Here is a 27,881-nt window from a genome sequence, read left to right on the forward strand (position 1 = left end):
TTAAAAATCAACTGCCTATTCCTTTTCTCCCACTCACATAGTCTGTCTGTCGAGAATCGGCGCACACCCATACACATAGGATAAGCATCTGGTCCGCTGACATTTACTATGTGTCCATGGGTCCCCTAAGTGGGCACTGTCAGATATAAAAACTTTTTATATGTATTACATCTTTGAAAAACAATAGTTTTTCTAATATCCTTCTTAAAAAATGTTTTGGCTTAGCCAGGCTAGATCAGTGGATCGCCGATCACACTTTATGATGCTATTCAATATGCATAGCATTATACAGTAAATGCAATCTAATGATTTGACTTAGAGTGTAAAAATAAATAAATAAAAAAAAGGTTCTAAAATTATAGAAAACTCCATCCCCTAACAAAAAATGAAATCCCCCTTATTTCCCCAGTTTACAAAAAAAGGGGAAAAAGTTGACATATTTGGTATCACCGCGTCCAAACGATTAAAATATAATGTTTATAATCACACATGCTAAACGGTGTAAATGTAGAAAAATCAAACACCAAAAATACAGATTTTTAATCACATCGTGTATCAGAAAAAACTACAGATGAAAACTACAGATCATGGCACAACAAACGAGCCCTCATACATCCTCATATATGGGAAAAATAAAAAAGTTATAGGGGTCAGAAAAGGACAATTTTATGCATATAAATTTTGTTAAACCAAACCCTCCAAAAGTTGCAAAATTGCAGTTTTCTCATAAATTTTTGCCCGCAAATGTACATTTTTTGGTTTCATGGTACATCTTATGGTAAAATGAAAGAGATCATTACAAAGTACAATTGCTCTTGTGAAAAACTTCGCTTAAATGGGTCTGTAGGTGAAAAAATAAGAGAGTTATGGATTTAAAAAGGAGATGAGGAAATCCCCATAGCAAACCTATCCTGCTCTGGACAGGGGTGTCAGCTGAGAGCACTGTAGTCAGACAGAAAAGAAATTCAAAAAGAAAAGAACTTCCTCTTTTAGTAGGGATCGACTGATATCGTTTTTTTTAGGGCCGATACCGATAATCGGTGGAGGTTAGGGCCGATAGCCGATAACTTATACCGATATTCGGGTATAAGTTATCGGCTATTTATCCCCCCCGACACCGCTGCAGGTCATTGATTTAAAGCTGGCGCTTTAAATCAATGCACTGCAGTGGCTTTTGTGGTGCCATAGGCCACCGCCGCCACCACCCGCTTCTCTCCCCCTACCTGTCAGGGTGGTCCGGGCCATCCATTCTTCCTTCCTGTAGTGTCCGGCGCCATTCCGGGTGGAGGGTGCACCGGTACGGGCTGTCCTTCTCCGGCGGTCCTCTTTTCCACTCCGGGCAGGCTCCGGCCTAGTACGCTGCATAGACGCCGCTACGCAGTGACGCCTGTGCGCAGCGACGCACCTGACGTCACGGCGTAGCGGCGTCTATGCAGCGTACTAGGCCGGAGCCTGCCCGGAGTGGAGAAGAGGACCCCCGGAGAAGGACAGCCCGGACCGGTTCACCCTCCACCCGGAATGGCGCCGGACACTACAGGAAGGAAGGAAGGAAGGATGGATGGCCCGGACCACCCCCATTACGGGTAAGTTCATTTTTTATTTTTTTTATTGACTCGGAGGGTGGGGGAGGGGCCCGACCGGTATAGCGATATGGGCAAAAATCCATACCAGTATACCGCCCAGCACTACGGTGGGGGGTGCGACGCGGTGGGTCGGGGGGTGCGGTGCGGCGGGTCAAGGGGGGCGGGGCGGGGCATTATCGGCTTATCGACAAGGTAATTGCCGATACCGATTATGCCCAAAATCGTGATTATCGGCCGATAATATCGGCCATACCGATAATCGGTCGATCCCTACTCTTTAGTATACAGCAGCTGATAAGTACTGGAAGGATTAAGATTTTTTAATAGAAGTAGTTTACAAATCTGTGTAACTTGGCACCAGTTGATTAAAAAAAAAAAAAAAAAATTTCAACCGGAGTACCCCTTTAAGGGGTTAAGGTTGGGTCTGTTTACCTTTGGCTATACTGCAGTCCCTTACTGATTATGGACTATGGTCCATGTGTCTTTACACTTGAGTTGTTCAAACTTAGTTTTCCAATTTTATTGTATTTATTGTATTGTATTAAAAATGACAGTAATATTTCCCTTCTCCTGTCAGTGTCTGTATCAAACGTTAGCTATAGCAGACCATCGGATGGAACATCCTAGTGATGTAGCTGTAATAGATACACGGCACCCAATTACTCTGCAAATCAATACTACCTCAGAGAAAACAGAACTCTGTCGGTGAGTTTTTAATATGACTTTTCCTAATTTCTATATGCATATGTCAATTATTGGAGCTACATTTCGCTAGAATGGAGGGCTGCGGTGTTGTCCTGTTTTCTAATTGTTACCCAATTAAAAAGTTATGTCTACGGGATGGGAGAGAATTAGCTGATCCTGAAAACCATGATAAGTTGTCCTCCGAATGTATGGTGTAGCCAGTGCTCTATTCATTCTCTATGGGGCTTTCAAATAATACTGAGCTCGCCGTCACTCCATTAATTCTGGGGATAATTATATTCTTTTTTTTTTTTTTTCTTTTTTTTTCCAAGATTGAGTCCCAGCAGTCGGACTCCATTTATGATCTGGTTATTCTGTATCCTGTGCAATAGGGATAACTCTTCATTTTTGGATGTCAATGCCAATCATTCTCAGATTTCCATATTTCCCGGATAGGTTGATGCCACTTCCATTAAAAGTTATCCAGGAAAAGAAAAACGGAGATAATTTATTTAATAAACCGCTCCCTGTCTGTCTCCAGATTGGGTGTGGTTCTGCAGTTCAGTTCCAATGAATTGAATGAAGCCAAGTTGTAATACCAGATCCAACCTGGGGACAGACATGGAGCGGTTTTTAAAGAAAATAGCTCTGTTTTTCGATTCCCGGATAAGCCCTTTAATGTCAGTCATATTAATTTCAATAATTATCATTGTTGTCTTTTGAAAAGTGTGTTTTTGAAGTCATTTTATTTTTGCTTTACTCTTTTTTTCTCGTGCAAAATATTTATCATACTATTAAAGGGGGGTTGACCAATTTTTAAAATTCAGAACACCATTTTGTAGGATTCCTCTTCTTCTCTGCAAATTTTCTGCACAAAAAGTTGCAGTTATGGCTGTTTAAAAATGCTTCCCAAAGGCAGTTTTATAAGCCAGGTCTGAGCTGGTGTATATTTACGGTGTTTTGGAGGGGTTTGTGGTTTATGTGCGACATTTGTACTTGAATCCTTTACCACTGCAAAGTGAAAACTGAAATTGACTTTTGTAAGATCGTAGCTTTTTGCTTACAACCAAAAGTAAAAAAAAAATAAATGCTTTGGTGCTCGTATGACATTTAATGTCCCAAGTATAAGCAAAAAAGACTCTAAAAACAATGATAACACTTCCCCATAATCAGCGTAAGGCTGGATTTGCGTCATGTTTTCTTAGTACGGGAACCGGATTTGGCTGGGTGGAGTGAAAACCAGGTGCTCCCGTATCCCAGACGGACCCGGCCCCCTTCTCATTCATTCTAATGAGCCATCTGGAGTCAAACAGTGACTCTGGTCGGCTCATTTTTTGCCCCGTATACAGTTTTCTGACTGAACTGTATACAAACTGTTGTATGCTAGGGTTTTCAGTCCCGTTTTTACTCAATCCCCCCCCCCCCCCCAACTATTTCTTCTGTTCTACAATGGCAGAATTTCTTCAAAATACACTAAGCATCACAGTTGTCATGTATCTTTATATCTTTCCTCTACAGCATTAATTACAGGTTTAGAGAATTTGGAAACTACTCCTTGTGGGTAAAGAGCAACCATTCCGCTACCAAAGATGTAACGTGTGAAATAATTATTAATCAGAACCCAGGTTACACTAATCTTCGTGAGTACTTTTACGTTGCAAATGCAACACTTGTATTTTATATAATACTTGAATATGATCAAAATAAAATACCTACATTTTATTAGTTCTACCTAAAATCACCATTTTTTTTCTTTGCAGCAATCATCATCGCTTTTTTTATATATATTGCCATCTTTATATGTCTGTCCCTAGGATCGTTCTTGTTACGGTAAGAATATACTTACTATGTTTTAGCCTTTATAATCTTTTCATAATGTACGATACTTGTTGTGTCTTGATACTTTATGGAATCAGTCTTAACTTAAAATCAAACCTGGAAAAGATGCCAAAAGAGGCATAGATGTCCAAAAAATGCTTTTATGGTATTTTCATATGCCTCTCAGATCATTGCTCATAACAGGATCCTGAAAAGCAGTAGGGTGGAAATCTACCTGTGCGTGAAAAAACTAAATTTTTATCCCATGGGGTTGAAGTCCCCCCAAGTAAATTATAGGGATATTACATTTAAAAAGCTTATAGGAAATAACATGTTGAACAACAGAGCTCTGGAAGGGGGAGGTATGTAGAAGGTGTTATCTGGTGAAATGTTAAGATTTCTCAAGTGTTTTGGTGCCTAAGCAGAGGGGCTGAGATCTTTTTAGATGGTTACTGTTTTTTTCCTGAGGTTGTCTTGATGACAGAAAGCATCTTTCTACTGTCAGGTGTGGAGGTAGGCAACAATAAGAGTATAGAACTCAGGAAAAACAGTATTTGTAGCCTAAATTAGGGCTTGTAAGGGTACATCCACACAAGCAGATTAACCTATGCAGATTTTTAACGGTGAAATCTCTGTAGTCAAAAATCAGCAGCAGATTGCGTTGATCTCAATGGGGTCTATAACATATTCGAGGAAATTCCGCCATGGAAACCCCGCCGGGGGGAAATTCTTGGATGACCAGTACGTATGAACCTACCCTTACTGTCACACGGACGGATTACCTGCGAAATTTGCGCAGCGTATGTGAATTTTTGCTACCATTGACTTAAATGGGTCGGCAGAAAATCCGTAATAGAGGCAGATTTGCAGATTTTCCTTTGGACCTATTGAAGTCAATGGTAGCAAAATCCACTGTGGATTTTCTGCAGCAAAAATTATGCAGATAATCCGCCCATGTGAACGTACCTTTAGGGTACGTTCCCACAAGCGGATCACCAGCACGTATAACGCTGCAGATCCGCCGCTGAACGACTGCTGTATGCTGCCTTTACAGGTGCCTGCTCAGAGCGCTACGCCACTACAAGCAGACACACTGCGATGTGCGAGTTGCCATGCACATGCGCTGTATACTTGCTCATCGCGGCAGCTCTCGGCCTAGCTCATAGAGCAGGGAGAGCGTCCGCGATGTGTCAGCGACTCGCACATCGCTTCAGTGTGTCTGGTTGTAGCGGTGTATTGCCGCTCCGAGCAGGAACCTGTAAAGGCAGCATACAGCGGTCCTTCGGTGGCGGATCTGCAGCGTAATACGCAATGGGGATCCGCTTGTGTGAACGTACCCTTATACAGGTCAGCAGCTCCCTGTAGTCTGGAGTCCCTGCATCTGCTCACTTCATTAGGCCGGCCATGACCCAACAGTTCTAGTGTATGTTCACATGAACACAGTGTTTTATGTATTTTTAATTTATTTTTGTTATGTGAAAACATGCCAATTTCCACCTCCAAAAACCATTCAGATTAACCAATAAAATGAATTTCCCATTGACTTCAATGGTACCACGTGGAAAAAGAAGTGATATAGCACTTTTTTTTTCCACACAATCCAGCTCTGAAGCTCCCATTGAAATAAAAGGGAGCTTCAGGACAGGACCCTGATGCTCTGACCGCTCTGAGACAAACGATGGCGCTGCACACAGGTGAGTATTATTGCCCCTGTACACATACGCTTAGGCCAGGTTCACACTGCTGAATCTCCGTCTGGAATTTCGAGAGATCCTCACTCTATGCTTGAACCGTGTGGACTGCATTGCAGCCCCCATAGATGACAATGCATTTCTGAGCGGCTCTTCTGGCTGATCCACTCAGAGATTCATTGCTGTCGACGGCAATGCAGTCCTAGCGTCCACCTCAGGATCTCCGGTGGAGATTCTACATTGTGAACCCAGCCTTATTGTTTCATGTAATGCAGTCAGTCTTTCTACATTCAAGAAAAAATAAAACTATACTTTATAGGTCCTTTATGCTAGTTATAGAAGACATATAAGATAGTTATAAAAGAAGTCTATGCGCTCTGGAAATTTTACAGTTGAAGGATAAAAGGAAAATGTTTATTGTAATTAACATTGCGTTGAATATATTGTAATGTAGTGTTCTAATACTTATAGCGTTAGATGATCAAAATGTGCAATAAAACAGGAACTTTTTTTTGCATCTTTTTTTTTTTAATGAAATCAGCATTTATTCTTCCCTTTTTATGCAGCTGTGCCAACAATTAGAGTTGTTGTTATGCAAAACACAGCTTTCCTCCTAACATTTTTTTTTTGTTGTCTTGTTTTTGTGTTTTTTTTTTTTTTTTAAATACATTTTTAACTAATTTAGTTGTACGGCTGGTATGCATAGTACAGCATGCATAAACTGAGCTTTAGATAAGTGCAGAGTATGTAAATGTCACACTTTGTAAATCTTCCCCCTGTGTCGGTAATACCATGAGGTGCTCAAAAAAAATGGTGTCATGAGCTATTAAATTAACCGAATGATAAAACTGTATTACCAGTTGTGCTGCCAAATGTGTTTGATTCTGATCAATAAAAGCAGGAGGATATCGCCATGCCCTAACTCTGGTCATGTGCAGCAATAGCATTTTAACTTTCACCGTTCTCCATTGCCCTATTCACTTGGCCACAGGTTAGAAATAATACTCTGGTCATATGTAATATTTTTGATATATGTATGGATTTATCATGTAATTGTCTGTCTGGGTTATAGTCAATAGTACACAACAAAACAGGGCAGAGTGGCATTCGGCCAAATACTTACAATCAATCTTGATGCCTGATGACAGTACAGTTCAATGCCACAGGAGCTTTTTTAGAACTTGTACTTTCTTGGACTAAGTAAAGCATCAAGATTGTATTAAGTACAGTGGACCCACCCGACCTACGATGGCCCCAACATACGATCATTTCAACATATGATGGCCTCTCAGAGGCCATCGCATGTTGAAGGCAGCATCAACATATGATGCTTTTGTATGTCGGGGCCATCGCATAAACGGCTATCCGGCAGCGCAGACTGCTTCAGCTGCCAACGGATAGCCGTTTACGGTGCCCCGTGTGGTCCGCTGATGATCACTTACCTGTCCTCGGGGCTCCGGCGCGTCCTCTTAGGATCCTCTGCATCGTCGGGGCTCTCCATCGTCGTCATCACGTCGCTGCGCACGCCGTCCCGTCATCCAATAGGAGCGGCGTGCGTAACAACATGATGGCGGCGACGGAGAGCAAGGATGCCGGGGAAGCAGAAGCCTTACCGGAGCGTCGGGGACACCCCCGGGACACAGCGACAGCAATGGAAGGCGACATCCAGGACAGCGGTGACGGTCTGGAGCGGCGGGGACAGGTGAGTATAACCTCCAATACCAGTGGTCTTCAACCTGCGGACATCCAGATGTTGCAAAACTACAACTCCCAGCATGCCCGGACAGCCGTTGGCTGTCCGGGCATGCTGAGTGTTGTAGTTTTGCAACATCTGGAGGTTCGCAGGTTGTAGACCACTGTCCTATACTTTTACATTGCACGGATCCCTCAACATACGATGGTTTTAACAAGCGATGGTCCATTTGGAACGGATTTGGGTGAGCGCCATTTTGCCTGTTTTTGTTGTGGACATTTGAATTGCTCTTCCTATGGTGAATAAAGCACTGCCCTGCTGTTCCTGAGTCTGGTGGCATTCCTGTAGATTTTTTTGTATTGCTGTGCCAGCTATATGTTTCTACTGTTTTGAACTCCTATAATCAATATGTTGTATGCCTATCGGAAGTATTTTGCTTTTCATAGGAGGTCCTATCTAATATCCGTTATATTATTAAATACTTCTTTATTACAATTTTTCACAAATATACAAAATTAGGAAACATGATTACAAAAAAGAAAACATTATGCACATACTCTCATGATACATAAATTACGAATGTCAAACAATCCACATTGTATATATCAGAGTACAACCCATGATACAAAAATTGTAAACATCACATACACAATATTATAAACATCGAGATGACAAAACCTGTGTAGAGGAATAGTGGTGCAGTAGCCCCTGGCCACCAATCAGATGGCTTCTTTCATTTTTCCCAGGTCCCTTTAAAAATGAAAGAAGGAATCTGATTGGTTGCCATGGGCAACTGCACCACTATTCCTCTACACAGGTTTTGTTAAATCTCCCTCATGGTCTATACACTTCTAATATCAAGATTAAATTATTATTTGTGACCATAGTTCTTATCAAAGAAATTTACACTTACCCAACCCATCCCTCGGGCAGACTAAGGGGAGGGGAACAAAAAAAGCACCAAACCATATCCCTACCATTTATTCCAAACTTGATGAAAAGTTTTTTTTTTTTTTTTTTTTACCCTTCTCTTATTATTTGAGAATTTTGAGGTTAAATTTGCTTCTTCTTTTTATGTTTGTATAGACTGAACACCGTACAGAATTGGTTATGCAAGCGGATTAACCCTGTTGAAACAGATCGACTCATTAATTCTGTAAGTGATTTAATACCCAAGCTTTTTCTTTTTTTACTTCATAGCAAATACACAAACCACAGATATGACTCAATGTTTGTACATAAAGGATAAAAATGGAGAGCGGGCAACGTTGCATAAATGCCACTTGTAGAACCATTTACTTCTATGCTCCACCCTGTGTGTTGAGATACTGGCATTTGACCATTTGTACAATCAAGAAACAACTTCAAGAATTTTTCCCTCCAATTTTGCACCATGTAAATATAAAAAAAAACCCTGTATGAAATAAACATAGATGCACAATAACATTATCATGCATCAGGATTTGTACCCCCTTCTGAGAAAAAAATGCACAACACTATTGGCCATTTGTGTGTGTGTGTGTGTGTGTGTGTGTGTGTGTGTGTATATATATATATATATATATATATATATATATATATATATATATATATATATATATATATATACTATCCTATCACCCTCATTAACCCTTAGACCAAAAATGACATAAAGCTATTCTGGCAGCACCAAATTTAAACCTTCTAACCTTTCACACCTCTATAACTTCTTTGCTTTGACGTAAAGTTCTCATACACGTTCCAGCGTTTTGTTAAGGTATTTACATAAAAAGTCTAAAAGCTCTTCTCTCTGTGTTCAGTGTAAACTCTGTGACGGAGTTGACTGATTTGTACTACGGGAGTTATTTAAAAAAAATTCAGATCCAAGAATGTTTTTTAGAAGACAAAAAATTGTTACGCCAGTTGATGGCTCCATTTTTATCTTTGTCTGACTAAAAGTAAAAACAAAAAACAATCTTACATATCACTTCGTAAGAAAAAAGGTGTTTTTAAATGTTGCCAAACGAGATGTTAAACTTGCACACATATTAATCATGGGGTCAGAGGTAAAGAAAAATAAATATTCTTGTGCCAGTGATTTCTTCATATACATACTGGAGTGTCCTTGGGGCCCTCCAGTATGTGAAAAGTACTACACAAATGATGAGGGAAAGGTTAAAGGAATTGTCCGGTATGGATTATTCGTCTATCCTGCCTGGTCTGCAAAAAAGTGCAAATAAGCTTTCACTTACCTTCCTATGTTCCCCTGGAGCTTCGCTTCAGCTGATCGGTCGGCTGGGCTGTCTGCTACCTACAGGAATGTCACACTGCACTTCAGCCTATCACCGGCTGAGGCGGGACATCACTGCGGCCCGTGATAGGCTGAAGCGCCGTGTGACGTACCGGACTAAAGGAAGGAAGTAGGTAGCAGACAGCCCAGCCGACCGATCAGCTGTAGTGGAGTGGGGAATGTAGGAAGGTAAGTGAGAGTTTATTTTGCAGCCCAGGCAGGATAGAATAAGAATAGTCCGTACCGGACAATTCCTTCAAACTTGTGTTTTTCTGGTAAAATGTAATTTTTTGATAAAGTGTACTGTACAAGGCTTGCTTTATCTGTATTAGTTATCTACTCCTTTTTCTATAATCGTTCATTATTTCCTATTTTGGGTTGACATTTTGAGTGTTTCAGAACCAATGACCAATTTTTCTATAGGTTTATAGTTAATAGGCACAAAATGTTCACATTACAATGGAACCAATTCATGTTGTAACTTTAAGAAACAAGCTAACCAATGACTTATGAGTACCACACAACATATTGAGAAATAGAACTCTTCCTGCAAAAGAACAATATATTACATTTATGTCAATACTAGATCTAGGGCATTTTTTTTCGAGTAAACTTTATTTATTCTTTACAATGGCAGCCCTTAAGGTTGTGCCCCCCCCTTCAAACATTGATGACCTATCTCATATCTATGATTTGTGTATTTGCTCTGACGTAAAGTCTCTACATTTCATTAAAAGAACCTTCTCTTTGTGCCTTTGTGTCAGTATTATAAATTCTACAGGGTTTACAAGAAGTAATTGGCATGGTGCATATTTAGTTTATTTCATGTATTGACAGCAAAAGATTGTCTGATGTGTTTTGTCTTATAGGAGCTTGGTTCCCCTAATAGGGCTGACCTGTGCAGCCAGGATGCACATTACGTTTCCTGGAATACTGTTCCCCAAAGACTCAGGTCACTGGACACATTTAGAGGGTAACTATTTGCTGTATAGATGTTTTTCTTATTCAAGAAAGTTTATTGGAGTAAAATAGGTAAATTGGAGAGGGAGGGAACAAAAAGGAAGAGGGGGAAGAGGGGTGGGAAACTGAAAAAAATAAACATTCACCAGGAAACCTACAACAATCAGAAGACAAACAATAATGGCTCAGAATACAGTCAGCCTGACAGTAATCGATGGGATGAGTAGAAAACTAAGGCCCCAGCCACTTCACTGTGGGGTACAGAATAATATAGGCATGTGTACCACAGGGAAATAAGGGTTCAGTAAGTACAACAATAAACGGGAAGGATACAGGTGAAAGAAATCAACATATAGAGGCATCATTTCTTACACCTTCACATTCAGATGTCTAAACATTTAGTATTGTAGAGGTTAGAAATGGTTTGAGTTTTTTTATGTTTTTTTTAGAAATGGTTTGAGTTTTTTTTTTTTAAATGTTGTCAAATTTGAGGAATGTAGCACTGTCTATCCTGTCAGAATGACAAATAACATGACTGAACCCAGATGGACCCTTATTATTAGTTTAGCATTGTGCTAGTATGAACCCATCCTTAGATATAGATATATTTAGTCCTGTAGTTTTTTTTTTTCCACGGGCAAAAACTATACAAAACAAAAAAATAAAAGTGATGACAAAACTGATCCTATAGTTTCCTAGAGTCAGTTTTATGTCCATGTATTGTATAGCCCTCTGGTGATCACGCTCAGTGATATCTAAATTAACCCTTTATGGACCTCTTGTAGTTGCCTTTATTTAAGGCAGGGTTCACATATGTCTGGCTCTGTAAACCCAGCCTCAAACTCTCCGCAGCTGATGCCACAACTGAAGATATAAGTGCATTAGTTGGCATCAGTTGTTAAGGATTCAGTGTTGCCTAGTTGGGCTTGCTGGACAGGAAAATACAGCAAGATGCATCCCCTGTCCGGCGCCCATACTACATGTCCCACCGCCCGTCGTCCAACTTGAGAAATGAAGGGGATCAGTTCTACAATCAGTTTCCCTCAGGTGCCTTTTCCACAGCGCCAAAGGGAAACTCTGCCAGACATATGTAATTGAGGCCTTAAAGATGGTAGCATAGAATTACTAAACCTGTCTAATTATTAGACAGACTGAGAACATAGATGGATAGTCTTCACATGCATGAGATATAGCAGTGTATCAGGTGGATTGATAAAATTGGCATATCTGTAGTGTAATGTCTAATGTATATTTAAACCAATAATTAGTTGGCGTACCTGTTGCACCAAACCTTTCTAAAATTATTATTATATAATATATAAAATAATGTGACAAATTTGTGGTGCATTTGCAGCTGTTAATCTTGGTCAGTGTGTCTGAAGGACAGATGCAATAAGAAAACCAGCAGGTGTTAATTCTATCCCTAAATAGTGCACCCAGTGTGTCAGATAAATGTCTCCTTTGGCTAAGTGGCTACAAAGCTGCATACACTGGATTTTGGGCCCAGTCAGCCATGCAGGACGCTCAGTTACAATACAAGGTGCACCTTTTAGTAGCACATGCTGGTTTGGTTTTGTATGGGCATCTAAAAGAGGACATTACTTTATGTGGAACTGTACAAATGTGTGTTTTAGAGATGCATTTTATGTGTTTTTTATTTTTTTATAAATTGGGGGGGGGGGGGGGGGGGGGGGAGTTTTGACCCAAATAATTGTGTTTTTCTGGTCCCAGGCTCTCTCTTATAATCATGGTGTTTGTGAATTATGGAGGAGGAGGCTACTGGTTCTTCAAGCATCAGAGCTGGAATGGTTAGTTTTCTTGGGCTATTAAACAATGTCATTTTTACAAAACTAATTCCTGTTCCCTCCCAGAAATTTCACATAAAAGGTGGATGCATGAGGTATATTAATGTGATCACATAGAAACCTACAGACCAAATGCTCTAATACAATTCAATGGGCTGTTTTGATTATAACATATGTGCAGGAGAAGCATTATTTCTTTCTGTATGAGCATCCATATAGTCCACTATACTGCAGTAAGCAATAAATGCATAAAACTGGTGCACTTACTTTACTTTATAAGAACTTTCTGTCCTTCTTTTATTTAATTATAGGTCTCACAATAGCAGATCTGGTTTTTCCTTGGTAAGCATTTTATATATAGATCCTATTTACTATAATTAGGCTATGTACAGCCAGTAATGCTCCTTAGTGCACAGGCAGTTGTCTACATCATGGATCATGGACTTGGACTGCACCACGTCTTGTAAAAAGGCACTTAGTACTTCTAAAGCCTGACTACCTAAAGCCTTTATTCGCTTTAGGCTCCTTTCACACTATGAGTATTCATCCGTTATTAAACATCCATAAAAACACATGTATAATAACGTATGAAATAATGGATGCTAACAGCTGAATAATGTCCATCAAAATACGGGGCATATTAATCCGTTAAGAACCTTTTTATAAACATCCATCATGTACAGCCGTTTTAACACCTCTGCCTACAGACTCCCACAGCTGGGACTACTATTACTCCCGTCATGGAACAGACTAGTTTCCATGATGGGGGTAGTAGTTCCCTGGCTGCGGGTGGCTGGTGAGGCTACATTAGTGTTTGTACTACTACCCCCTTCATGGAACAGTCTGTTCCATGATGGGGGTTGTAGTACAGGGGCTGAGGGATTGATCGCACTGGGTCTCACTTCTGGGTCTCGATGCAATTAAAGTTATCAGACAGGGGAGCTGGCGGCATGCTCCACAACCCTGCAATGTATAGTGTGTTTTTACTTTCATTTTTAAATCCCCCGCGGGGAGCCCTGAATGGCCTGCACCGAGGAGCTATTCAGGGCTCCCAGCGGGGTTTTTAAAATGAACATTGTGAGTGGCAGTGGGGGCCATATGTAGAGTAAAAGCACTGTGGGGGGGGCAAGATATATAGTGCTGCAGGGGGGCAGACATATAGCCTATATATCTAGCCCCCCAGCACATTTATAATATGCCCCCCGCAGCGCATTAATAAAGATATGACCCCTGCCGGCGCATTTATAAATATATACCCCCACCGGTGCATTTATAATGTGCCCCCCGTAGCACATTTGTCATATTATGCCACCGCAGCGCTATATGTGAAAAGTATATCTATCAGCAGCTGGCCTGCCCAATGATGCTGATACAATTCGTTTCATACATTACGCTGCTGGGGCATATGTATATAGAAGCGCTGGGGCAGACATATAGCATTATCTGCCCACCACAGCACTTCTATATACATATGCCACCGCAGTACTATGTATGAAAAGTATTTCTATCAGCATCACCGGGCCGACCGGCTGCTCAGAGATATACTCTTCACATATAGCGCTGCGGTGGCATATGTATATAGAAGTGCTGTGCGGGGCAGATAACGCTATATGTCTGCCCCAGCGCTTCTATATACATATGCCCCTGCAGCGCAATGTATGAAACGTATTGTATCAGCATCATCGGGCCGGCCAGCTGCTGATAGATATACTTTTCACATATAGCGCTGGGTTGGCATAATATGACCAATGTGCTGCGGGGGGGGGGGGGGGCACATTAGAAATGCGCCTGCGGGGGTCATATCTTTTATTAATGCGCTGCGGTGGGCATATTATAAATGCGCTGGGGGGGCTAGATATATAGGCCGACATTTATCATTGTGTTTTAGACAGTTTTTTGTGTCTACAAAAGGCGCAAGCAGGGTTTATTTGCGCCTTTTGGTTTACACATTTCTGCTGATTTTGAGGTGCAATCCACTGATTTTGGAAATACACATGATATGGAAGGGTTTTATGAACTGCGCCTTTTTGTGAAAAGGCGCAAAAAAGGCGCAAAGCCACTGAAAAGTCTCTAAAACTACACCAGCCCAGACCTGGCGTAGCTTTTTGGTGTATGTGAGAGAAATTTCAGAAAATGTGACCTGCACAAAATGTATCAAATGCTCTGCGACCCTTTAATAAATTTGGTGCTTCTACACATTACCAGCATACAAAAAAGGTGTAGAAAAATGCTTCACTTCTACCTACAAGGATAAATGCCGGCCATAGGTATTTGTCTGACCCCCCAGCAGTGCTATATATTTTGCGCCCCCACAGCACTTTTAATATAAATATGGCCCCCCCGCTGCCACTCACAATGTTCATTTTAAAAACCCTGCTGGGAGTCCTGAATGGCTCCTCAGTTCCAGACATTCAGGGCTCCCCGGGGGGGGAGATTTAAAAAATAAAAGTAAAAACACACAATACATCGCAGGGTTGCGGACTATGCCGCCCGCTCCCTTGCTTAATAACTTCTAATCGCCTGGGGACTCACAAGTGAGACCCAGTGCGATCAATCCCTCAGCCAGTGTGCTACAACCCCCATCATGGAACAGAGTCTGTTCCATGATGGGGGTAGTAGTACAAACACTAATGTAACACTTACATTGATGTGATCTAAGGTGATACAAGGGGCTCAACTCCAAGTGCAGTTGTGCACCTACGTTGGAGTGGAGGACCTGCACCTACGGATCACAATATGGTTTCACAGCTGTGGTTAATGTAAACAATGACATTAGCTAACCCTCAAAACTGATGTAAAATTGAGATATTAGCCAGTATATCCTTATATGAAGGACACACTTGAGCCCGCACACAATGCCAAGTTTTCTCAAATGGTGCGGGTCCTATGAACTAACCTACCTGGCCAGATAAATAAAACCAGGAACCAAATTACGGCAGCCATAGGCCCGACTTGCAGATTGCTCCTCAGTCCCCTCCAGTGTGAATCTAAGCACACTAATGTAGCCTCCCCAGCCACCGGCAGACTCCCGCAGCCGGGGAATTACTACTGCCATCATGGAAACAAGTCTGTTCTATGATGGGAGTAGTAGTAGTAGTGCCTCAGCACTGCAGGAGTCTGCTGATGTCACCTCTTCTGAGCATGCTAAGAAGTAATAACAGATATTATAAACCAGGTGCAAACGGATGACATAAAGGCTCATTCGTTTGCCATAGACTTCAATGTTAAAAATAACGGCCGTTAATTTACCCGTTTCTTGTGACGGAAGAAAAATTTGTGCATGTGCCGTTTTTTCTTCCGTCACAAATAATGTCCGTTATTCATGAGGGGCTATAATGGGTCATAACGGATAATCAAAAAATCACATAGACTTGAATGGGATTTTGTAATGGACGTTTAACATCCGTTTTTAAGGCTTTTCTAACAGATGTTTATAACGGATCTTTTAACAGAAAAACTTTATAGTGTGAAAGGGGCCTTACCCAAAATCATATCGCATTTTGCAATGACAGTTTTTTTCTTTTTGTTTGTTTGTTTTTTATAATTTAAAAAGGTTGTCTGGATAATTCTTTTTATAGCTAAAATAGCTGAGGGTCAAGGAATAAATACAAAAAATAAGAGCATGTAGTACCTTCGGCTGGTTCCGATCGTGTCAGTCCTTCTTACATTTTTTCCCCCACATTTTATGAAAGAAAACTGCCTTTTGAAAATCCCACCACTAGAGATCCCCATACCTCCTGGGACACTGAGTCCCACAGCAGCATGAGGGTGTCCAAGGGTCATGGACACGAGATGGCTGATTGACAAGGCTGCAGGAGGAACCCAGTTTGCAGCAACACTGCTGTAACTCAGTTTTACCAATCATGTGCCTCCAGCTGTTGCAAAACTACAACTCCAAGCATGCCTGGACAGTTGACGGATATCTGGGCATGCTGGGAGTTGTAGTTTTGCAAAAGCTGTACGCACATAACTGAAGGCAACACTGCTGTAAAAAGAGTTATCCAAACACTGTACCTCCAACTATTCCAAAACTACAACTGAAGATCTAAGTAAGACATTCACCATATTTACTTTGGTGGTAGAGTACAGGAAATCTCCATTAATCATTGTGTGTGTACAGCATAAATCCACAAAGGAAAGGGTTACAAAGCAGGGCTGCCAGGCTCACTCCCCAGAACAGTGAGTCAGCAGAGTGAGAGAGGAGGAGTCATCACGGTGCAGGCAAGGGAAGGACACACCACCTCCCTTTTGACAAGATGGAAAAAAAACATTGAGCAGCTGTAATATGCAATGTTTTACTGAAATATGGGTGATAGAGACATATATAAAATTTTTTTTTTTTTTTTTTTTTGTGGGATCGGACAGGTACACTTTAATGTCTAAAACTTGGGAACTAAAGTGTCCAAATTTGTCCCAAAGTGTCAGTGTTATGTGTGGCCACGATTATTTTCCAGCACTGCCTTAACTCATTAAGGACGCAGTCCACTACCTTTCTATAAAAGTCGGGCCTGGCACCTAGTAATGGCCGGGACCCATGGCTAATGGTGTGCGACACTGATCGCGGTGCCGCGTGCTATTAACCCTTTAGACAAAGTTGATCACCGTGTCTAAAGTGAAACTAAACTGCTCCTGCCTAGCTCAGTGGGCTGTTCGGGACCCTCGCGGTGAAATCACGGCGTCCCGAACAGCTGTAGGACACGAGGGGGGGTCCCCCTACCTTCCTCCTGGTGTCCGATCGCCGAATAACTGCTCAGTGCCTGAGATCCAGGCATGAGCAGTCAAGCGGCAGAATCATTGATCTATGTTATCCTATGGGATAACAAAGATCAATGTAACAGATCAGTGTGTGCAGTGTTATAGCCCCCTATAGGGGCTTTAACATTGCAAAAAAAAAAAAAGTGGGAAAAAAAAGGTTACCGTATTTATCGGGGTATACCACGCACCGGCCTATAACACGCACCCTCATTTTACCAAGGATATTTGGGTAAAAAAAGTTTTTTACCCAAATATCCATGGTAAAATGAGGGTGCGTGTGTGCGCGTGTATACCCCGATACACCCCCAGGAAGGGCAGGGGGAGAGAGGCCGTCGCTGCCCTTGGGTCTAGAGCCCTGCTGCCGGCCCTTCTCTCCCCCTGGCTATCGGCGCTGCTGCCCATTCTCTCCCCCTGACTATCGGTGCCGGCGCCCCATTGCCGGCGCCGATAGCCAGGGGGAGAGAAGCGGCGCCGGCAATGGGGCAGCGGCGCCGACAGCCAGGGGGAGAGAAGGGCCAGCAGCAGGGCTCTAGACCCCAGGGCAGGCAGGGGCAGAGAAGTCGGCAGCGCTGGCTGCCTCTGCACCTGCAAAGCTGCTGCAGTTCATTGATTTAAAGAAGAAGTATCATGGACCAAGTCACAATTTTTTTTATATCATGTGAAAGTGCATCAGCTCACCATTCTGACAATCTGCTCCTCATGTATCTCACCCTCTCACTTCTCCTGCAATCCCCTCTGAAAGATCGGTACTTCCTGGTCCATGGAGGTCCCTGACTTCCTGTCTCCCATAATGCCCTTCAGTTCATCATAGAAGTAGCCCAGCCTAGACCAGTGCTTCCTAACCAGGGTGCCTCCAGCTGTTGTGAAACTACAACTCCCAGCATGCCTGGGAGTTTTAGTTTTGCAACAGCTGAAGGCACCCTGGTTGGGATACACTGACCTAGACACTGATCACTTTCCTAACAGCAGGCTCAGTGTTTCCCTCCCCCTGCTTCTATTCTTAGGACATCGTTCTTTCAGACTGACCTGCTGTCAGATTGTGATCAGTGCAGGGCAAAGCAGGGATCTCCCCCTCCCCCTCTGCTTCTTCTCGGGACATTGGGACACTGTTCTTGCTGTTATAAACACTGAGCTGGCTGTCAGATGCTTCCCTGCCGAGGAGATGAAGATGCTTGCTCAGCTCACTGGGGCTTCTATGATTGGCTGAAGCTGCACATGGGAGGTTCCCTTGCCGTGCACAGAGCTGGCTAAGCTGCAGGCAGCACACAGAACTATGGGAAATTGTGACATCACGGCCCCCAGCATAATGCAGCTCAATGGGGGGTCGCAAGTCATCAGAACAGGGAGCTGCTGAACTTCCTCTCTGAACAAAGAAGCTAAAAAACAGGTTTTACTTACAAGATGGGTAAAGTCAGTGATTTACAAAGGGATATAACTTTTGCTTCTGCATTTAAAACACAATACTTTTTCTACATGGGACTTCTCCTTTAAAGCGCCCGCTTTAAATCATTGAACTGCAGCGGCTTATCGGCGTATAACACGCACATAGACTTTAGGCTAAAAATTTTAGCCTAAAAAGTGCGTGTTATACGCCGATAAATACGGTAATAAAGATCATTTAACCCCTTCCCTAACAAAAGTTTGCATTGCCACCCTTTTCCCATTTAAAAAAAAAAAAAAAACTGTGTAAATAAAAGTGACCATATGTGGTATCGCCGCGTGCGAAAATGTCCGAATTATAAAAATATATCGTTAATATAACGGTCAATGGCGTATGTGAAAAAAAAATTACAAAGTCCAAAATAGCTTATTTTTGGTCACTTTTTATCCAGAAAAAATGAAAAAGCAATCAAAAAGTCCGAACAATACAAAAATGGTACCGCTAAAAACTTCAGATCACAGCGCAAAAAATGAGCCCTCATACCGCCCCATAAGTTATAGGGGTCAAAAGAGGACAATTTAAAACATATACATTTTCCTGCATGTAGTTATTTTTTCCAGAAGTACGACAAAATCAAACCTATATAAGTAGGGTATCATTTTAATCATATGGACCTACTGAATAAACATAAGGTGTAATTTTTACCAAAAAATTTACTGAGTAGAAATGGAAGCCCCCAAAAGTTACAAAATGGCGTTTTTTCTTCAATTTTGTCACACAATGATTTTTTTTCGTTTTTTCATAGATTTTAGGGTAAAATGACTGATGTCATTACAAAGAAGATTTGGGGGTTCAAAAAATAAGCCATCATATGGATTTTCAGGTGCAAAATTGAAAGAGTAATGATTTTTAAAAGGAGGAAAAAACGAAAGTGCAAAAACGGAAAAAACGCTCAGTCCTTAAGGGGTTAAAGAGAATCTGACAGTTAGTTTACCCTCACTAAACCCAGTATACTAGGTTATATTTCAGATGAAGAGCTGTAAAATGAAGGGTCACTTACCTAAATCCGTTGTTTATTCGCAGACTCCCTGTTGGGCCTGCCCCCTTCATTATTATGCTAATCAAGGGTGCGGGTGAGCACACAGAACACTCACCTACGGCCTCCATTAGCATAATGATGAAGGGGGCAATCTAAAGACATGCGTGGCCAGTCCATCACCTGTACCCTCAGCTTCTTTAGCAAGGCAGTGTTGGTCTTGGAGGTGTGTTTGGGGTCGTTGTAATGTTGGAATATTGCCCTGCAGACCAGTTTCTAAAGGAAGTGGATCATGCTCTTCTTCAGTATGTAACAGTACATGTTGCCATTCATGGTTTCCTCAATGAACTGTAGCTCCCCAGTGCCAGCAGCAGCCATGCAACCCCAGACCATGACACTCCCACCATCATACTTGACTGTAGGCAAGAAGACACACTTGTCTTTGTGCTCCTCACCTGGTTATTGCCACATACTCTTGACTTTATTGTACCAAATAAGTTTATATTGGTCTCATCGGATCACAGGACACGGTTCCAGTAATCCACGTCCTTAGTCTGCTTGTCTTCAGCAAACTGCTAGTGGGCTTTCCTGTGAATCATCCTTAGAAGAGGCTTACTTCTAAGATGACATGGAGACCAGTTTGCAGCAATGTGTCGCATATGCTGTGTGCACTGACAGGCTGACCCCCCCCCCCCCCCCTTCGTTTCTCCTTCAATCTCTGCAGCAATGCTGACAGCACTCATATGTCTATTTCCCAAAGACAACCTCTGGATATGGCACTGAGCATGTGCACTCAACTTCTTTGGTCGACCATGGCGAGGCCTGTTTTGAGTGGAACCTGTACAGCGAAAACGCTGTATGGTCTTGCCTCCTCAGTTGCAGCATCTGAGCAAAGTTCTTTATAGCCTAGGCCAACTTTATATAGAGCAGCAAATTTTTTTTTCAGATTCTCGGAGTTCTTTGCTCCACGACCACGACCGGGCGCTGTATTAATACAGCGCAGCTGTGCACGGGTGTATGAAGCGAGCTCAGGAGCTGAGCTCGCTTCATATTGGTTAATGCCGGACATCACCGATCCTGGTGATGTCTGACATAAACCCTAAATTGGCTTAAATGGTCTTCGGAAGCTCAGTGGAGCTGATTGGGACACCCGCGAGGTCCCGATCAGCTGGCTTATGCCGATCTGGGTGATGTCCGCCATTAATCCTTTAGACGCCGCGATCAACGTTGATTGCAGCGTCTAAAATGGCTAACGCACTCTTCGGTAGCTCAGTGGAGCTGATCGGGACACCTGCGGCAAAACCCGCAGGTCCTAATCAGCAGAGAGGAACGGAGGTTCCCTACCCGCCTCCGGCTTGTCCGATCGGCGCTCCAATTTGCAGGCAGCCTTAGCAGCCTGTAGGAATGGAGCGCCGATAACACTGATCAGTGCTGTGCTTATAGGCTTCTATGGCACAGCAATGATCAGTGTTTGCAAACACGAGTGCATCTGTGTGTCTCCAGCTGTTACAAAACTACAACTCCCAGCATGGCCTACAGCCTTTGGCTGCTTAGGGCATGCTGTGAGTTGTAGTTCTGAAACAACTGGAGACACCCTGTGGAATGCACTGCCCTATGAGGAGAAAGTGTGAAAAAAAATATAAGGCGATCAATGTAAAAAAGCCCCTCAACTAAACAAGTTTGAATTCTCCCCCCCCCCCCCCCCCCTCTCCTCTTTTTTTCAAATATTTGGTAACGCTGTGTGCATAAATATCCGAACTATTAAAATATAATTATAAAGGGAAACAATTATCAGATTTTACTCTATATAACTCTTGGCAAAGTGTTTTACAGGGTAAAATCCTCATTAACCCCAGGGGACGCTCCTGCCCCCAGGGATGGTGAGGATATGAACTTAGAAGACGCTCCCCGCCAGCCCCATAAGTAGTCCCCTGGGCGGGGAGCTCCTCTCACCTAGTCCTGTCTGCGGCCGGCAGCGACTCCCCCTCGGCTTGATAGAAGGGCCGCGTCATCGCTCTGCCCACTGAACAGACTGAGGGAGAGGGCGGTCAGGGACAGTTTGTTCTTACCCCCCAGGTAATAGCACTGCAGCCAGGTGAACTGTAGGGGGCGATAGAACTGAGAGATCAGTGTGTCCCAACCAGGGTGCCTCCAGCTGTTGCAAAACTACAACTCCCCGTTTTGCAACAGCAAAACTGGGAGTGGTAGTTTTGCAACAGCTGGAGGCACCATGGTTGGGAAACACTGCACTACAAAATCAGGGTCCAGTCTGATAGGCCATTCAGGAGTCTAGGAGAGCTGGGTAGTAGCCTTCAGCTGTCCAAGCATGCTGGGAGTTGTAGTCTTACCAATAAAAACTACAGATCACTGCGCAAAAATTAAGCCCCCATACATCCCCGTATACGGAAAAATAAAAAAGTAATATAAAAACTATATATATATATATATATATATATATATATATATATATATATATATATATATATATAAAATTAAATAAATAAAAAATTTTAGCGGGCGGAGCAATGCATTTTCGGTTTTGGTTTTCGGTGCATCCCTATATTTTATATTTAAAATTACATTCATCTTTATTTTATTTTGATTTCTGATCTTTTTTTTTATTTTTTTTATTCTAGGTTTGTCTTTATTATGGGAACCTCCATCCACCTGTCCTTGAGCTCAATGCTGCGTAAAGGAAACTCCAGATGGAAACTGTTTTGGAAAGTTCTTTGGAGAAGCATTCAGCTTTTCCTCATTGGATTGTTTGTGATAAATCAAAATTACTGCCGTGGACCATGTGAGTGATGCATTGTATGTCTTCCACATGAACGTAGCATATACACTACCATGAGTCTACTATTGTAATTTGTGTCATTTGTTTGCAGTCTACACGGTGCTGCATTAAATTAGCCACTTACCAAGTGGAGATGCATTTCTATGTAGTTTCTGTCTTGAGAGTCTGATGCTCTGTTTAAAGGGGTTATCCAAGAAAAAACTTTTTTTTATATATATCAACTGGCTCTAGAAAGTTAAACAGATTTGTAAATTACTTCTATTAAAAAATCTTAATCCTTTCAGTACTTATGAGCTGCTGAAGTTGAGTTGTTATTTTCTGTCTAAGTGCTCTCTGATGACACGTGTCTCGGGAACTGCCCAGTTTAGAAGCAAATCCCCATAGCAAACCTCTTCTACTCTGTGCAGTTCCCGAGACAAGCAGAGATGTCAGCAGAGAGCACTGTTGCCAGACAGAAAAGAACAACTCAACTTCAGCAGCTGATAATTATTGAATTAGGCTAGGGGGAATTTATTAAAGACCAGGATTTTACATGCCGCCCTAAACTGAAAACACATTATATTAGCTTCACAATAATTTTCATGGACAGGGTTTAGAAACTAGACTAGATTTTAGCTATAATTCATGGCTGTTTTGTGGTGTGAATTGTTGCTAGTGTCTTGGGCTTTGTGAGGCTGATCCTGTTATTGTACCCCAGTTTACTGACGTGCATGGTTTAATAAGTTCCCTAAAAACTTGTAAATGAATATAATGTGTTTTTGTTTTTAGTATCCTGGAGTGATATCCGAATTATGGGAGTTCTGCAGCGGCTCAGCCTTACTTACCTTGTGGTTTCAGTCTTGGAATTATTGTTTACAAAGCCCTTACCAGATCCCGTGCCCCAGGTGATGAACTTGCATGGACACATATATATTTTCCATGTCAAAAGTAACATTTAAATGACAGTAACTCTTTAATTTATATTCGCTATATATCTTTAATATAAAAGGAAAATGTTTCTGTTCCCTACAAGCTTCTTGGGTTTTGCCCTATAGTAACTATATCCATGTTATCCTATGTCATCTTCATTGATGCTTACAAATGCTATTTTGATGTTTCAGACCCAAACCTGTTTCCTTTTGCAAGATGTCGTCCCTTTCTGGCCTCAGTGGTTGATAATATTAGTTTTGGAAACAGGTTGGCTGTGTTTGACTTTCTTGCTTTCTGTCCCCGGATGCCCCAAGTGAGTTTTTTTTTATTTCTTTTGTTATTTATGCATCTTTTATACTGTGCCTATAATAAATGTATGCTAAGTCCTAAGGTGCATGCACTTTATATTGGGATTTTGCTAATGGAAATAAAAACATTACAAAGAAAAGGTAAAATTGTTTCCAGTATCAGCCAGTCAGATTTCAGCTCTTATTTTCCATTAGCCCTGTTTAAAATGAACGCTGCAACGTGATTTGTTGTAGGAAACTGCTCCACTTTGTCTCCAGCTACTTTATTACAGTTTTCTCTTTTGTGTGTGTATATGGCCATTTGTTCTTTAGATGGGCAGAATAAAATAAGAACAAGGACTGTTTCTCCCTCAGCCTGCTCCCATCTGCATTCACTAGCTAAATGACAGGATCCCTAGAGCCCAGTTGTAGCTAATATAACACAATCGGATAAAATATTGTTATTATTAGGATTGAATACAATTATGAGCCCACACATGTTGTGGTATAGGGCCAAATACTTGATAGCAAAAATATAGCAGATTATTTCATTTTTGTTGAATGTTGACTTTGTTAAATTCTTAAAATTTATCTTCCAGAATTCTCTATTTTGCAGGGGTTATCTTGGACCTGGAGGTATTGGGGATTTTGGAAAATATCCGAATTGTACAGGAGGGGCAGCTGGATACATCGATCGCTTAGTTCTTGGTGAAGACCATGTGTATCAACATCCATCTTCTAATGTAAGTTCAAGCGTGCTAATCCAGCCATTGTGACTTTACTTGCTCAGACTTTGCTGTAATAAGTTTTTTTTTAGGGCTGTGCAGTGATCCCTCAACTTACAATGGCCTCAACATACAATGGCATTTTCTGGAGCATTGTAAGTTGAAACCAGACTCAACATAAAATGTTACGGACAGTCTAGATCTGTGAAAAGTGTCAATGGCCGGAAGAACCGACCAATCAGAATGGGCAATTTACTGGTAAAACACCTGTATTACTGAAGCGTATGCACTGACTGATATCTGGTAGCGCCCCCTACAGTACAGGGAGGTATTACATGTTCTGTACACTTTACCTGTGTCAGGGTTACCTGCTCCTTTGGACACCAGGTAAGGGCGACTCCATGTTACTTTTTTACATGTACTGTACAGGACCCCGAAGAAGCTCCTGTCCTCTACATAGACCAGTGTTTCCCAAGCAGGGTGCCCCCAACTGTTGCAAAACTACAACTCCCAGCATGCCCGGACAGCCTTTGGCTGTCCGGGCATGCTGGGAGTTGTAGTTTTGCAACAGCTGGAGGCTCCCTGCTTGGGAAACACTGACACAGTGATTTACAGCTCCCAGCAGATCTTTCTTACTTTTATATGTAAGGACTTGCTTTATCTATATTAGTTTATCTACTTATTTTTCTTTAATCCTCACTTTTCCTATTTTTGATGACATTTTTGTGCCTTTAGAACCGATTACCAGGTTTCCATAGAGTTATGGTCTCAACATACAATGGTTTCCACATACAATGGTCGCCCTGGAACCAATTAATATTGTAACTTGATGGACCACTGTATTTTATACGATATCAAATACTCATTGTATGTATATAAAACGATAGCAGTGAGTTGTAGGTTACTTTGTTTCATCTTTCTTTCATGTCTTTTATTGGATTTACAGTGCATTCAGAATGTCTTCAAAACCTTTTTTCCCATTTTGTCATGTTTTGGCCTCGAAAAACAATGGAGGTAGCAATAAGGTAGCATAATGCTCAGTATTGATGCCAGAGCTAAGACAGGAAGCCCTACGAGTGACACTATGTGGGGGTTTGTGGAACTATAGAGGGGAGAAGCTGGGTTTACACTGCATTTTATTTCTTTACAATTCAAGTATACACTCAAAAAGGATAAAAATGCTTTCTGCTGTATATCATACAGCTTTATTAGTTTGCCACTGGCCTATATGTTGCAATGCATTTTATTGTCGAGTAAAGTTGACCAGTTTTAGTAAACTACAGTGGATTGTGTTATCTTTGTAGTACCATTTCCTCCTGTATGGTGGTCACTGCCCAACACCCTAAGGGTACATTCACACGAGTGGACCCACAGCGTATTTTACACTGCAGATCCGCCGCGGAAGGACTTCTGCATGGTGGGCTTTACATATGCAATACGCCGCTACGAGCAGACACACTGCTATGTGCGAGTCGCAACGTGTATGCGCAGTATTCTCGCACATTGCAGCTGCTCACTGCCTAGCTCATGGAGCAGGGGGAGTGGCCGCGATGTTTGTGAGTACACCGCATATGCGTGCCGACTTGCACTTCACTTTAGTGTGTCTGCTCATAGCGGCGTATTGTCACTCTGAGCAGGCTCATGTAAAGCCACCATGCAGCGGTCCTTCAGCGGCAGATCTGCAGCATGAAATACGCTGTGGGTTCGCTCGTGTGAACGTACCCTTAGGGTACGTTCACATGGTGGAATGTCCGTGCGGAATTCCACTGGAATATTCCACTGCAGCAGAGTCCCATTGATTTAAATAGGATTTGGTCACACTGTGCATATGGTGGAAATTCTGCAGCATGTTCGTGCCATGGAAATCCCATTCCGGCATCCGCAGAAAGAATAGACATGTCTATTTTCTGCTGATTTCGCTTGGAACTGCATTGCTGTCTATGAGACTGCACACTTCAGAGCAGTTCAAACGCCTTCCGAAATGTGCAGCATGTCGGCTTGGGTTTTCTGGGTAGACATTCTGCACATTTTACTAGCATGTAAACATATCCTTAGATTTAGAGGGCTACTACACTGGAAAACCTTTTTTGTTCAAATCAACTGGTGCCAAGTTAAACAGATTTGTAAATTACTTCTATTAAAATATCTTAATTTTTCCAGTACTTATCAGCTGCTGTATACTCCACAGGAAGTTCTTTTCTTCTTGAATTTCCTTTCTGCTGACACTTCTGTCCATTTTAGGAACTGTCTGAAGCAGGAGAGGTTTGCTATGGGGATTTGCCCATTTCCTAAAATGGACGAGGTGTCAGCAGAGAGCACTGTGGTCAGGCAGAAAGGAAATTCAAGAATAAAAGAACTTCTCTGGAACATACAACAGCTGATAAGTACTGGAAGGGTTAAGATTTTTAAATAGAAGTAATTTACAAATCTGTTTAACTTTAGAACACCTGTTCATTTAAAGAAAAAAAAAAGTTTTCCAATAGAATATCCCTTTTAGTGCAGAAAGTTCAGTCTTGGTTTCATCAGACCAGAGAGTCCTTTTTTCATTAATTCAAGGCTGCTTTCATTTGTCTTTTACTGAGAAGAAACCAAACAATCCCCAGGAGGTCCCAGGGCAAATTAGTAATCAATGAACAAACTGATTATGGAACAGTACATCCTCATCCACACTAGCAAAATATACTTACCGTCTCTTAATGCAGTAATGTTCATTTCCAGACATTACTTATTATAGTTTAGCATTTACCAATGTTAGTTTTTGAGTATAAGGTAGATGTGAAACCTAAGGTATTACTAAATTATGACATTTGCAATGTTATGACTGCAATATCATCAGCGTTCGGTTAGGAAGTCCTATCTGTGATATTCACAATGAGAAAATAGAAATACTAAGAGTGCTTTATCCAGAGACTTATCAAAACTAGAGATGAGCGAACTTACAGTAAATTCGATTCGTCACGAACTTCTCGGCTCGACAGTTGATGACTTTTCCTGCATAAATTAGTTCAGCCTTCAGGTGCTCCGGTGGGCTGGTAAAGGTGGATACAGTCCTAGTAGACTCTTTCCTAGGACTGTATCCACCTTTTCCAGCCCACCGGAGCACCTGAAGGCTGAACTCATTTACGCAGGATAAGTCATCAACTGCCGAGCCGAGAAGTTTGTGATGAATCGAATTTACTGTAAGTTCGCTCATCTCTAATCAAAACCTGTGCAGAGGAAAAGTTGACCAGTTGCCCATAGCAACCAATCAGATTGCATCTTTAATTTTTAAAAGTACCTCTCAAAAATGAAAAGAGAAATTTGATTGGTTGCTATGGGCTACTGGTCAACATTTGCCTCTACACAGGTTTTGATAAGTCTCCCCTTAAGTCTGCAGAATTATATGCAATAAGAAGAAACGAATGCAAAGAGATCTTTACCTGCGGACTCAGTCCAGGGACTTGCGCAATGAAAACATTGCATCCACTTTTGCTCAAGTCGGCTGCCATGTG

The 27,881-nt window shown here is 41.8% G+C and overlaps 1 protein-coding gene across 2 annotated transcripts in view; it reads left to right on the plus strand.

The window, feature by feature from the left end:
• The window catches only part of HGSNAT (heparan-alpha-glucosaminide N-acetyltransferase), a 55,918-nt gene that overhangs the window by 8,198 nt on the left and 19,839 nt on the right, over positions 1 to 27,881 (plus strand). For both annotated transcript variants that reach the window (XM_056569064.1, XM_056569058.1), the window contains exons 3-13: positions 2,161 to 2,288; positions 3,786 to 3,907; positions 4,028 to 4,097; positions 8,556 to 8,625; positions 10,608 to 10,711; positions 12,430 to 12,506; positions 12,815 to 12,845; positions 22,312 to 22,472; positions 23,238 to 23,353; positions 23,570 to 23,691; positions 24,282 to 24,408. In XM_056569064.1, coding sequence (XP_056425039.1) covers positions 2,161 to 2,288; positions 3,786 to 3,907; positions 4,028 to 4,097; positions 8,556 to 8,625; positions 10,608 to 10,711; positions 12,430 to 12,506; positions 12,815 to 12,845; positions 22,312 to 22,472; positions 23,238 to 23,353; positions 23,570 to 23,691; positions 24,282 to 24,408 — 1,128 coding nt within the window. The remainder of the gene's footprint in view (positions 1 to 2,160; positions 2,289 to 3,785; positions 3,908 to 4,027; positions 4,098 to 8,555; positions 8,626 to 10,607; positions 10,712 to 12,429; positions 12,507 to 12,814; positions 12,846 to 22,311; positions 22,473 to 23,237; positions 23,354 to 23,569; positions 23,692 to 24,281; positions 24,409 to 27,881) is intronic.

Source organism: Hyla sarda, chromosome 1 (genome assembly GCF_029499605.1).
Source record: "Hyla sarda isolate aHylSar1 chromosome 1, aHylSar1.hap1, whole genome shotgun sequence".
NCBI lineage: Eukaryota > Metazoa > Chordata > Amphibia > Anura > Hylidae > Hyla > Hyla sarda.